Here is a 12,850-nt window from a genome sequence, read left to right as displayed (position 1 = left end):
TTGTATTTGGAAATATGAATACATTTACATTTACCACTTACAATAAGTACATTTGTAAAAAGAAAGAAAGAAAGAAACCACAACATATCATTGCCGATAAAGTAAGAGCTAAAAAATAGAATAAGTGTTAGATCCTCGTCTGAGTAAAGAAGTAATTAATAAGAATATTTTAATATTTTTTTCTGAACTATAACAACAACAATATACAAAAGCAGCCTTATGCTTGTTAGTAGGGCTAACTCAAACAGAAGGTTGACATTTAACAGAATAAAATTACAACAATGTAAGTACATCATACATTTTTTGACATGCATCAAAACTAATAACAAGATTAAGAATAAAGATATTGATTTTTCCAGTGTTGGAATGGTTTAAAAAAAAATGTAATAGAGGACACATTGCCACTTCAATTTTGGTGCAGTCAACTCAACTTAATACATTGTAAATGATTAATTTAATTCAATTCAAAATTCTTTGTTCATACATTTCCATGAACAGTGAACACAATAAGGTATTTTGTAGCAAGCTGGTTTTGCGAACATATATACACAAGCAATTAATTCACACCAATGAAAACAATCTAAAAAGTAAAAAATATATGTAATTTCTTAGGTTAAAAGACACAATAATGAATGTCAGTGGCTATACATTGCTGACCAACACAGTCAAGAGGACCAACTTCGGGTTGTGCAAATTTGATCGTGTTTACAATCAGGTTATTTCATGGTTGTCAGCTCTATAATTATGTGCTGAACTGAGAAAATACTCCTTGTCATGGATGAAAAAAGTTTCAAATTGTTGTTTAGATAATTTCCTTCATCTTAGATTTTGAGTAACTGGGAACACCTGTACGGAAATCCTCCGCCATTGCCTCCTCTATTCTTGATGTCAAAGACTTCTTTAGGATGTTTTTAAAGTCGTTACCAATGAACACATAGAGAACTGGGGATATGAAGCTGTTTGCTGCAGCCAGGGTGGCCCCCACCTTCAGGCCAATTTGAAGTACTTCCAGGCTGTGGTCCTTCAAGTCTGATTCTATAAGAACAAAGCTATGATAGGGGACCCAGCAGATGAAAAATGATAAGATGAGCGCTGCCATGACTTTATAAGGCTTTGTTGACTTGATGGTCAAACTTCTCAGTTTCACACTGAGCACCAAGCAGCAGAACACAATCATTAGGAAAGGAATGAGGAACCCACAGGTGAATCGAGTCAGCACTACTGCCTTGTGTCTGTGATGGCCCATGTAACTGGTGACGCACTGAGTGACTGAGCCATGGATTTTGATTTCTCTGAAGATCAGCGAGGGCAACATCAGGAGTGCAGAAAGGACCCACATGAGGACAACAACTGCAATTGCTTTCCGCACTGTCCGGTAGTTATGTGACCACACAGGAAATGAAATCATGACACAGCGATCTGCGCTGATCAGAACCAATAGAAACACAGAGCTGTACATGTTGAGAAACAGGGCGGAGGAGGTGAGCTTGCAGAAGAACAGTCCGAAAGGCCAGTGTGAGGTGATCATGTAGAATACTTCCAGCGGCAAAAAGGCACAGAATAAAAAGTCTGAAATAGCCAGACTGATGTACCAGGTGGTGAAGACGGTTCTCTTCATTTTCCAGCCACAAATCCATATCACTAGTGCATTTCCTCCAAGACCAATAACAGATATAATGATATTGACTGTCACCAGAACATGAGTCAAAGAAGAATGTGAACTATTTAATGTCAGTAGTTCAGTTGTGGCGTTGGTGTCCTCACTTTCATTGTCTGAAGTGTAATCCTCATATTCAATATAATCCACACCCATGCTGGTTATTTTTCCTGAAATGTTCAGCACAGTATATTTAATTATAAACATATCGGCTATACATAGTAACATATGATTATGACATTTCACATTTTCAATCATGAAATTTGTCTATTATATAAAATATAGTGAAGTACTCACGTTGTGTCTCGACGTAGAAGCAATAACTATAAATCGCTGTCTTCCAGTCTCGCTAGATGTCACTTCTCACTTCTGTTTCCTGGGCAGGGCAATACTGACGAAAGAAGAATCTCACTTGCTATGTCATGGAACAATTGAGAACCTGTCCACCTCTCACTTACTGAAAACATATTCACAAATAGATTTAAAGTCTTACAGTCTTTAAGTAAGTGTTGCGATTTCACAAAAGAGTTCCCCTCCACAAAACCACAGACAAAACCAAAAGCTGGCATAAGGGTTGGTAAGAAGTGCAGTGTTTGCAAAAACTATAGGTCACGGGTAATTTCCTGTTTAAGGATTTGTTATATAACTAAAAGGGAATTATTATATTTTTTGCACTATAGATATGTGGTAAGAAAGATAAAAATTATTAAATTAAAAAATAAAATCATGAACTCGAAAGTCTCACATCCAAAAACATACCTTTCCTAAGAAATCACAGCATCGACCACATGTTTGTGGTAACCAGTAACCACCGCATTTTAGATTAAACTGTAAATGTAAATGTGTCATTATTACTGATTACTTCTATCACTGTGGTGAAAGGTAACAGGCAACATTACAATGTATAATGTAAAGTACAATGTACAATGTATGACCAAGCACTGTACTGTGTGTCCTTTTAGGGATTTGTAAAGGCCTAAATATTTAACTGTGTTCTATAACGCTCATTTGAATATCCTGAACCCTGGGAAAATGTGAGTGTTCAACGTGAATGTACAATAGACTGTATAGAATAAGTACTATATTATTGTACTATATTATAAAAAAGATGTTTACTCGCAATAGATTTACGTTGGGTTTGCGCATGCGCGTTTGGTTTCGCCCCTCCCCTCACAGTGACGTATTGGACTCGCAGCTTCGATATAATACGCTCCTCTTTCAAACTGCGCCATAACATCTCCCTCGACTTCAAACATGGCGGGTACCGTGGCGAAGAAGTGTCTCAGTCCTCTGGCTTTCCTGACCAGGAGGTTCTCCGCTCCGGAGTTCATCACCCAGTGTTGCTACCACCAGAAGGTAAAACTCGTACTCTGCTATTGCTTTAGTGAAGGAGGCCGGCCGGGTCGCTGCGTGCTAGCTGCTGTTTTGGCTAATGTTTACAAATGTTCCCCGTTAGGTTACATGGCTCAGGTAAATAGATGGAGCTGCTTAAGTGCTCTTTTGTGTGCGTCCACCAAATAAAATCAGTCAACCACGTAGCTAGTTTTCTATATGGTTGAATCAACAAATGCCAGTCTGCTGTCATATGTGTGTTATGTCTCGCAAACCAAGGGCAGCGTGACCCTACAGAAGTTTAGGCACTTCTAAAACCAGCACGTTAACTAACACCTCGTCAGTAAATTGAGGACGTCACTAATCTGCCCATCAGATGGCCACTTACACAGCTTTAATGCTTGAATCGCATCCGATTAATACGCTTGAAGCAGCGTGCTAGAAACCTGTAAACGTGCTGTTATTCGCCTTTTTGGAAGAATTGTTAATTCATCTCGACGAAGCAGCATCGTCACACAAAAAATCCACTCAGTGTGAGTTTCATCGTGTGATGTGATCATCTGATGCAACATGGAGAAACGCGTATTTGCAAAACGAATTAAGGGCACTTTCAGGTTAAGATGGCGTATGCTGTTGGTTTATACAACATGTCTTTTAACATTTGAAAGATGTAAAACTGAATATACCTTTTTTTTTTATTTAATGCTTTTTTGGGGCTATGACGTAGCTGTTTTAAATCGTGATGGATGTGCTATCTTTCTGAAGATGTACACTAAAAGTTGATTTAAAAAAGAATATCTTTAAGATCATGAAGACATTTCTTTTATCTAATGTTATTCTACACCATAACAATAGATTAAAAAGCTGAGGGATCAAATATGTGGATAAGAACAAACAACCACACTGTGAATCCAAATTTGTGTATTTAATGTAGTACTTTTTAGGATATTTTGGTAGAAAGTTAAGCCACATAATGTTTAAGTCAGAATGACTCTGCAGAAACGAGGGGAGGGGGAGGGCAGGATGCAGCAGTTGATAGAGTTGACAATGATATCCTGTCCTAATCTGTTTATTTCGATGTCTCTTACGTCACGGTGAAAACATGTAGTTGTATAACAGTGATGCTCAAGACTTATATACATCTATATAGACTCTTTCTGATTTGAAGCAGAATCCCAAAAAGAATCTCATTGTTTTTCTTCATCACATTTTTTTTAAGAATGGTGGAATACAATGCAAAGAAAAAAACCCTTTGATGCATTGTTTTTCTTTTCCCCTAACACAGTGTTTTCTTTCCTCACTCTCTGAAGGTGGTGGATCATTATGAGAACCCAAGGAATGTGGGCACGCTGGACAAAACCTCCAAGAATGTTGGGACTGGTTTGGTGGGTGCTCCAGCCTGTGGAGATGTAATGAAGCTCCAGGTATGTTTGACACTGAGCAATGATGGATTCAAGCTTTTTTTTTTTTTCTTTTTTTTTTCTTCATAAACGGAACGCTATTAACACAGAAATATACTCGCAGTTAACAGTGCCTATAGTTAAGCATTGCCATAAAGCATTTTCCCTGTTATTTTGCAGTTTACCTGACCAGTAGTGGGAATGTTATTCCAGAATTGGAGTGATTTCCCTTTTGGCATTTGAGTAAAACTCTAATAAAACTCTAATTTTGACAGATCGAGGTGGACGACATGGGGAAAATTGTCGATGCCAGGTTCAAAACATTTGGCTGTGGCTCTGCTATTGCCTCCAGCTCATTGGCCACCGAGTGGGTGAAGGGCAAATCTGTGAGTGAACACCGACACCTTTTTCCCCGTCTCTTGGAGTGTGTTGCTTTTCACATTCTTATTTGTTCTGCTTTGCTCGTGTCTTATCATTGCCTGGAAAGGTTTTTTTTTTTTTTTGTGGTTACTGGAGCTACGTGCTTTTCTTTCCAGGTGGATGAAGCTTTGACAATAAGGAACACTGACATTGCCAAAGAGCTCTGTCTTCCACCGGTTAAACTTCACTGCTCCAGTAAGTTTTCTCCCACATCATTCTTCCTTTCCTAACTGCTCTACACGTGTATTTAATATATCTAATTGTTTCTCATCAGTGCTGGCAGAGGATGCCATCAAGGCTGCCCTGGCTGACTATCGGGTCAAGCAACAAGACAACCAGCAGGAGGCAGTCAGAGCCAGCAATTAAACGGGGAACTCTCTCTCTCCCTCTGTTCACTGCCTGCTGTCAAGATGAGAAGTAGTTGTAGTCCAGCATCCTTCCTCTCCTGCAGTATTGATGAGGCACACCTGATGTGTGGATGACCAGTACACTATCGTCAACCCTTAGTAGCAGTGTCACCCCCCAGGCTTCCTGTATTAGTCTGTGGTCCTCTAACTCTGCATACTGTATCTTTTTAGCCTGTCATGTAAACGCACAATGTAAGCACTGTTTGGGCTATTTGGATACAAGGGTGAGCCTTATTTTGGAGATAGTGTTACATTTTAACATTCCGTGCTTGAGGAATAAGGGGTTGAAGTTCTGAGCCGTATCCTATCTGCACCCTGCACTGACCTTTTTCGATATGCATTTAGACAAAGTGGCTTGAAAAATGAACGGGTCCATTTTTGTGTAATTTATGATTCTTTAGTAATGCTTCCTTGACAATATGCAATAAAAAGTATTCTGAAACCAAAACTATTCTCAAGATTTCTAAACTTGACTTGAACATGCAAACACGGAAAACAAAGTATGTGGGACCACACAGTGTTTGCTGAAGTGGCCCCTATGCAGGAATGTTAAAGGCAATAGACTCGAGCGAGATGTCCTGAAACAACACCAAACACCCCATGAGAAGACGTTCTCTACCAGATGTAAATGACATTACTCCATGAGGCACGTTTATAATATGGCGTGAAAGCTATATCCAGTCTGAGCAAAGCAACAGGCTGCTGCATGCATCTTCCATAACATACCCTATTGCAAAGAAATCCCCACCTGTTATTGGTATTAAGCAATCGTTCTGCATCACCTTTTAGTTTACTGGACAATGACTACTCATTGATTCATGTTACAACGTTCAGAGTAGTTAGAAGGCCGTTTTCTCTCCTGCGATCAGCTGCAGTGTAGCAGAGTCATTGTGAATATGCAGGGAGGAGGGCCGGAGACTCCTGCCAATTAATGGCGCCTGTGAATCATCGTCTTCCTCTGGATGAAGCTGCTCTGGAGGACTCGGCTCAGGGCTTCCCGCTGCTGCAGCTGCTTCACCGTCGGGGAGCTCGCACAGGTCCTTTTCCTCGGGGAGACTGGGTAGCGGCTGGTCCGGGATGCAGCCATCTGCTTGAGAGCTGTCCTCAGGACAACGGTCTACCGCTTTCTGACTGCGATCACTTCCCTCTCCGGCTTCAACACATTTATTTGGTGTGCGCAGCCTCTTTGCAGCCCTCATAATGTCTGCCTGGAGCTGCTTGTGAGAGTCCACTGGCTCACTTTCCTGCTCGGGAGCGGGTTTTTCTGGCACTTCATTAAAAAGTTTAGCAACTCCGGTTTTGTCCTTGTGGTCCACGTACATCTTTGAGGGGAAAGAGGAAGGGTAGTACGCATTGACTTTGCGCCTGCGGCTCATGATAATAGCCCCACAGATAATAAGGCACACGAGAAGAATGAAAGACACTGCCACGATGATGAGGAGCATGTTCGTCTCCAGAAAGTCCACCACTTGATTGAGAAAGTCAGTTTCTACATGGGTGGGACCGACAGGTGTGGTTTGGTACTCAGAGGAAAGGTTGGTGGTGGGCAGAGAGGAAGTGATGATACTGAGTTCTTCCTCATCTGTACTTCCCTCTAGAGTACTGTAAAAAGGTAGCGGTGTGGCCAAGCTGCTGCTGATGCAAAACACCACACGCAGACCAATCAGACGAAGGGCCATCGGGTGGAGCATGGTTTCCCCTCTGGATCTGCAAAATAACAGTACACATCGGTCACTGAAATGTAAGCGGGAAGACGGTTTGTGCCACAAATATGTTGGGAGGAAATTATCCCAGCTCGGCCTGAACTTTTTACTGAGACATATGCTGCACAGAAGCAGAAAATGATCAGTAAGAGCTTTCCCCACTTAGCCCTTGTGGTAAAAGGACAAATAAAAACCCAAACTATCTGTGTGGATTTACCACAAGGGATTGGAAAATATGTTTATTTCCCAATTTCCCTGAACAGGCTCCTTAAACGCTGCTTTGGTTATTTATTTGGAGCAAAGTCAGGTTGGTGTGCAAACTGGCACGTTTATCCATATTCTGCTTCATCTGTGTGCAACCTGGGCCACATGGGTCTCTGTGCTCATGTGGAAAAAAAGGGGGTGGGATGTTTTTTGTCAGGATTAATCACACACTCACCCCACACCAAATATACATGGCCACACATGCCTGTGCAACCACACACACTAACATATGCACATAAAGTCATACGTTCACACATCGCTTACATGGAATTCTGAAGATTTTTAAGATTACAAAAATGGGGGGAAAAAAAGTACTATGACCTAGATTCTGTCTTCGGCCCACAGTCGTGTCTAAATCTGACTTCCAGTTGTTGTGTTCTGAGGCTGGATGCTTCTCTGAAGGTACATGATGCTGTCACATCACTTCAAACTAACATCAAGAAAAAAAAACCCCCTCCTGGACGTGAGACATTCAAAGAAAACGTGAAAACATTTTACTCACCATCCACTGCGTCAGAAGAAGTGTCTCTGTTGGAATGGCCTCTGATGGAGGATGTGTGGAACCAGTCTGGAAAAAGTGAACTGAGAGAGAAAGAGGGAGGAAGAGAGAGAGAGAGAGAGAGAGAGAGTAGAGAGAGCCACCCCACTTCTGCAGTTTCAGATTTCAAATGTCTGGACGGTGCAAGGAAAAAAAAAATAAAAAAAGATGTCGTCCACCATGAGGAAAAATCCCCCCTTCAGCCTCTCCACTGTTCTCCTCCCCCTTCAGCTTCCTAGAGTGTCTGAGCTCTCCAGCCTGCACACAGATTGTTCTTGTTAGGTAGGAGAGTTTATAATGTGCTGTGGGGGCAGGGACCCTCTCCTCCACTCTCTTGTGTGTCTGGAGGTACAAGGCCAACACAACAACTTTATGACTCTAAAACATCACAAACCAAAACCGCAGAACATCATCATCATCTGTAACACGTTCTCTCTTTTAATCCGTCTCTCCGCAATTTCTGCAGACTCTGATTGACAGTCTGGCCTTCCCATCGGCCTCAGCTCTCTGACACTGATGACTACCAGACGGCCTTGCTGGAGAGAGTCAGAGAGCCGCTTGTAAGAGTGACCTGCAGGAAGAGGTTAATGTTTCCTGTGTGGACAAAAACACCCATAACAGTCAGAAGGGGCATTTTGTTCCAGAGGCAAGCAATTAAACTCACACCGTGTGTGTGTGTGTGACCACTTTAGGGAGCGAGTGTGACTGCATGACTGTGAGCCCTACAACTGATTATGTGTGTATGTGTTTGAATGCATTTTTTTGGCAACTCTAACTGTGTTTGTGATCAGTCAAGACAAGCCGAGCTTTATATGGTCATCGGGAGCATGAGATGAGGTCCTGTATTCTCCAGGTTTACATTTGTCTCAGCTCTGTTGATAGTCACCGGTGTCCGTTTCAGTGGCACGCAACTCGACGTGGAAGAAAATAGGCCCTAATAAGCATTCAGGGTTCTGTTTTCTTTTCACAGGAAGGGAAGTGAATATGAAATCTAGTTCAGCGTAGAAGAAAAGCCTTTTATAAAGGCCGTCATGAATAAGGGAACTGACCTAGTCCACAGTGCTCGGTTTTATTATGACTGTTTACCATTCGGACACATGAGGACACGCAACACTTTTAACACAAGAGAACAGGGCTCGTCTTGTGTCACTGTTTTTCACTTGAGCTCTTATGTTTGCTGCAAATCTAAATCAATCAAAGTGAACAGCTGTTTAAAGAAAGGACAACTATAAGGGTCCTTATTTTACAGGTCTGGAATAATTTTCTAACAATTAAGAATAAACAAATTAGGGGCAAAATACAGAATGTGTTCAACAGCCAAATGATCAATGTAAATTATGTTAAGATGTCACAAAAATCAACAGCAGTCTCTAAACTAAAAAGGTGAAAAAAATAATAACTGACCTGTAAAATAAAGCTCTCCCAAATGTTAAACAAGACATTATTTTAATAAATTATCACAATACAGAAGCTGCATAAACACGCATAAACAGACAGTTTACCACTAATCAAATGACACTGTTCGTAAAGCCTCGGCGCTACAGTGAAAGAATACCACTTGTAAATTGAACAGTGTCTGTGAGGAACACTAATCCCTTGATAAAACAAGCCTTCCTGTCTCCCGTTGCTAATAGAAATACCATCAGGGCTCAGCTCAGGATGTTAAAAAAAAATACATTCTTTGATCTCCTCATCCTGACTGAGACTCTCGTGGAGGGAAAGTGTAAAATGATACAGAAAAGTCTTAAATCTTATAAGATACAATTGATGATCATGGCCTCACCAAATGTGAACGTGAAACTGTTTCGGTTTTGTTTGTGGTTTCTGCGTCTCTTCCTCCACAGGAACGGGGCGTGCAACCGCCAACATCAAACGAGGAAGCATGAGTTTATTCAAGCAGCAACCATTTCCACATCGCCGACATCAGAGAGTCATATCTTATGACGCAGATAATAGTAATCCCATCTAAACAAAGCGGTCATTATCAGGAAGGAAGCTGCTGAGCGTGAGGTTGTCCCCGCCGTCCTCGTCGCTGTCCGTGCCGCCGTGGATCACCAGGACTCCGTTGGTGACCGGGTTGCGTTGTCTCCTGTACGAGTGGTTCCTCTCAGGCAGCAGCGCCGAGATGCACATCATCTCCGTGGCCGGCTGCGGTCTCGTGACCTTGTACTTCCTCTTTGACAGCTTGGCGCAGAGGATGATGGTGAGGACCATGAAGAGAGTGGCCAACGCAGCCAGCGAGGCGATGGTGATGAGGCAGTGCTTCACCACGCCCCGGGTGTTGCAAGGTTTGACCTCAGCGCTGGTTGGGCTCTTGGAGACTGCTCGAGGTGGCGTAGTGGCCGGAGCCGGTTTGGTGGTCGGGATTGGCACCGTCCTGGGTACATGGGGGTTCAAGATACCTGTAGGACTGGTGGAGATGTTGGTGGTGGAGATGTTGGTGGGGGAGATGTTAGTGGTGGAAACATGGGTGGTGGAGATGTTGGTGGTGGAGGCATTGGTGGGGGAGGCATTGGTGCTGGAGACATGGGTGGTGGGGACTTGGGTGGTGGGGACATTGTTGATGGAGATGCTGGTAGTGGAGACGTTGGTGGTGAAGGTGTTGGTGGGGGAGGCATTGGTGGTGGAAACGCTGGTGGTGGAGACACTGGTGGTGGAGACGCTGGTGGTGGAGACGGGAGACTTGGTTGAGAATATTTCGGTGGGGGGCTCAGTGGTAGAACTCGACCCAGCTGTGTGAGGAAACTGCGACGTGGAGTTGGAGGTTCGAGTTGCAGAAACGGGCTGAGACGTGGACACAATCCCCGTGCTGGAGGGGGATGTCTCACTTACTGTGGGGTCAAACACAGGTGGTGCCTGGGAGGTGAGGTCGGTTGTCCTTGTGGTTGTAGTAGAAGCTGGGGGACTGCTGGGGGTCTGGATGAAGACTGGAGCCTGAGAAGACGTAGCAGGAGATGACGTTACAGCTACTGTTGCTGTAGAAGTTGTTGCAGTAGTTGTTGCAGGAGCAGTCACGTGGGTAGAAGTGGTGAGCGATTGTTGATGTTTCCGATCCTCTGTCGTCTCGACGACCATGGTTCCGAGGGTAGGATGTGCTGCGCCTGCGGTTGTGTCCGCTGCAGAGGAGGTATGATGCAACCGTGGATCTGTGCTGCTCATAGTTGCCGCCACGTTGTTCGTGGCAACCGAATCATTAGTGCCGTCGCTTGCGGAAGTGACGACCGTCTTTTCCGTTTCCACTGTGTGTGCAGCAACACTTATCTCTGCAGCGTTGTGGGGTGCAACAGTTGTGTTGGTGCTGCTGGTTCCTGCGGTGGAAGCACTGGCGGATGCCATAGCAGACAATACAGAGATTCCCCACAGCAGAGCCAGATATGTCTTCATGCTGAGTGGCATCGTCGTTGTTTCTGAAATGACGGCAGATAAGCAGATTAAGCAGCAAAGTGACACACAGATCTATGTGTCATGTGTCTGCCAGTGACATCTTATGATGAAACGGTCATGTGTCTTTCACCACACCCATTGCTACATTTTAACAGGAAAAACAGAACTACTGCATTTATTTTCAGTAAAATCTGTATCTTAAAAGCAGCCTTTACACAGAAATCCACACATTTTTTTTAATGAAAAAGGTGCAACCTGCACTAACAGTGTCAACATCAGATGTTCTGTAACTTTAAATAGTAAGTAACAACATGGATAAAGCAACCTCCTCTGGGAGAAAATCGTCATAGAAGATTATTAGAGAGCAGGTATTAAACTTTATCCAATACTATTACATAAAAAACAGTGGATCACAAAAGCAGAAACATTTAGAGCCAGAACAAAGATTTTAAATGTGTCTGCGTCTTACCTCGCTGCCGGTGAAGCAGAGATGGAGGTGAGGATGAAATCTGATAGAACTTCAGCTCAGTTCAGCCTCTCTGGGAGAACATGCTCGGAGCTCTGACATGCTGACTGTAGTGCTGCTTGAAAGAAGAAACAGGAAATGTTCACACTCACATGTAAAAAAAAAAAGAAGCTCCATAACGGTCTGAGAAAAGTCAGATAGAGACAGACACTTCCCTTAGTAACAAACAGCTTTACGCTTGCATCAACGAGGAAGTAAAATGTATCAAAAGCTTCTTTTTTATGACAGTAGTAGCTCAGCTACTGTATTTAAAGATATACTATTTATCCGTTGGCAGGAGATTTCCAGCAGAAGATTAAGACGTGTCTTACCTCACTGATTGAAAGTTGTGGAGAGCTGAAATGCTGATGTTTGCTCTGCGTGTCCTGGTGTTCTGACTGCTGCTTTCCTCCTAAACATCCGTTCACAGAGCGTTTCTAAGATTCACTTCTAAGATTACATCTTAATATCATGTGGGTAAGAGGCAGCAGCTCCAGGAACTTCAAGGCCCCCGATAGTAGACCGCAGCACAGAAGAACAGCTACATAAAGGCATTATATCAAGTGGGATCAACTAGAAATGAAAACACGCAGAAAATCAGAAAGTCCATACTGAATGGATTACAAGTGTGGCTGTTCGGTGCCTGATTTGGTGCCCTGGCTGTAAAGAGTGATATGCAACAACAGTCAAATGCAAAATTCAAGACTCAGATGACTTACAGGTACCAGGAAAACCAAAATGTTCTTTTAGTGTTGAAATCATAACCATCACATCCTGTGTTGCTGAGTCAGATGGAGATCTGGGGGAAAAAATGAGGTTAAGACATTTTCTTTTAAAGTGACGCGTAGATAAACCTATGCTGGATCAAGTTTGCGTAGATAAACCTATGCTGGATCAAGTTTGACACGGATGATACAATGTCTTTTAATTAAAGTATTTCTTGTACTGTAGTTGCTAATGTCATGTCCTCAGTTTAGTTTCTGGTGATATGAGGACCTTCATTTTCAACCCAGTGTCTTTAAATATGACAAAAAGGAAGAAATGTCCCTCATCATAATGTAATTCCTGGGTCTCAACCATCATATAGTGAAGCTAATGAAGCATAGCTCTTTTAAGCTAATGAATGACCTCATGATGACTGCTGCTTTAGCACCCCCATCAGGTAAGAAAAGTAGGAACAGTCGACAGGTTTGTAGAATATCAACTCCCACTGAGTCACAGCGATCTGCACACTCGCTCT

General features: G+C 42.9%; 3 protein-coding genes and 1 pseudogene across 5 annotated transcripts; 1 reads left to right on the top strand and 3 right to left on the bottom strand.

Moving 5' to 3' along the window:
* Positions 1–41: 41 nt before the first annotated feature.
* On the bottom strand, positions 42–2,127 carry LOC311029948 (chemerin-like receptor 1 pseudogene; annotated as a pseudogene). Its single transcript, XR_014599350.1, has 2 exons — positions 1,955–2,127; positions 42–1,827 (listed from the first exon to the last, which is right to left on the bottom strand). The product of XR_014599350.1 is annotated as a chemerin-like receptor 1 pseudogene (transcript).
* Positions 2,128–2,854: 727 nt separating this feature from the next.
* LOC311029435 (iron-sulfur cluster assembly scaffold protein IscU-like) lies at positions 2,855–5,664 on the top strand. The gene is made up of 5 exons (XM_084034574.1): positions 2,855–3,013; positions 4,300–4,413; positions 4,665–4,775; positions 4,926–5,004; positions 5,084–5,664. The coding sequence occupies exons 1-5, from the start codon at positions 2,912–2,914 to the stop codon at positions 5,173–5,175; spliced, it is 498 nt and encodes a 165-aa protein (XP_083890700.1). The 5' UTR covers positions 2,855–2,911; the 3' UTR covers positions 5,176–5,664.
* A 147-nt stretch (positions 5,665–5,811) lies between these two features.
* Positions 5,812–7,936, bottom strand: tmem119b (transmembrane protein 119b). Its single transcript, XM_084034571.1, has 2 exons — positions 7,686–7,936; positions 5,812–6,923 (listed from the first exon to the last, which is right to left on the bottom strand). The coding sequence occupies exon 2, from the start codon at positions 6,905–6,907 to the stop codon at positions 6,056–6,058; it is 852 nt and encodes a 283-aa protein (XP_083890697.1). The 5' UTR covers positions 6,908–6,923; positions 7,686–7,936; the 3' UTR covers positions 5,812–6,055.
* A 1,214-nt stretch (positions 7,937–9,150) lies between these two features.
* Positions 9,151–12,284, bottom strand: LOC311029732 (uncharacterized protein). Of its 2 annotated transcripts, none has more exons than XM_084035025.1 (3): positions 11,943–12,284; positions 11,575–11,689; positions 9,151–11,128 (listed from the first exon to the last, which is right to left on the bottom strand). In XM_084035025.1, the coding sequence occupies exon 3, from the start codon at positions 11,115–11,117 to the stop codon at positions 9,687–9,689; it is 1,431 nt and encodes a 476-aa protein (XP_083891151.1). In that variant the 5' UTR covers positions 11,118–11,128; positions 11,575–11,689; positions 11,943–12,284; the 3' UTR covers positions 9,151–9,686. The 2 variants fall into 2 exon arrangements, with proteins under 2 accessions (XP_083891151.1, XP_083891152.1); XM_084035026.1 differs by having other exon boundaries at positions 11,575–11,686.
* Positions 12,285–12,850: the final 566 nt, after the last annotated feature.

The sequence above is a fragment of the Eutrigla gurnardus genome (genome assembly GCF_963514095.1).
Source record: "Eutrigla gurnardus genome assembly, chromosome: 19".
NCBI classification, from domain to species: Eukaryota; Metazoa; Chordata; class Actinopteri; order Perciformes; family Triglidae; genus Eutrigla; species Eutrigla gurnardus.
The sequence above is the reverse complement of the archived record's forward strand: the minus strand, read 5'-3'. Positions and strand labels throughout refer to the sequence as shown.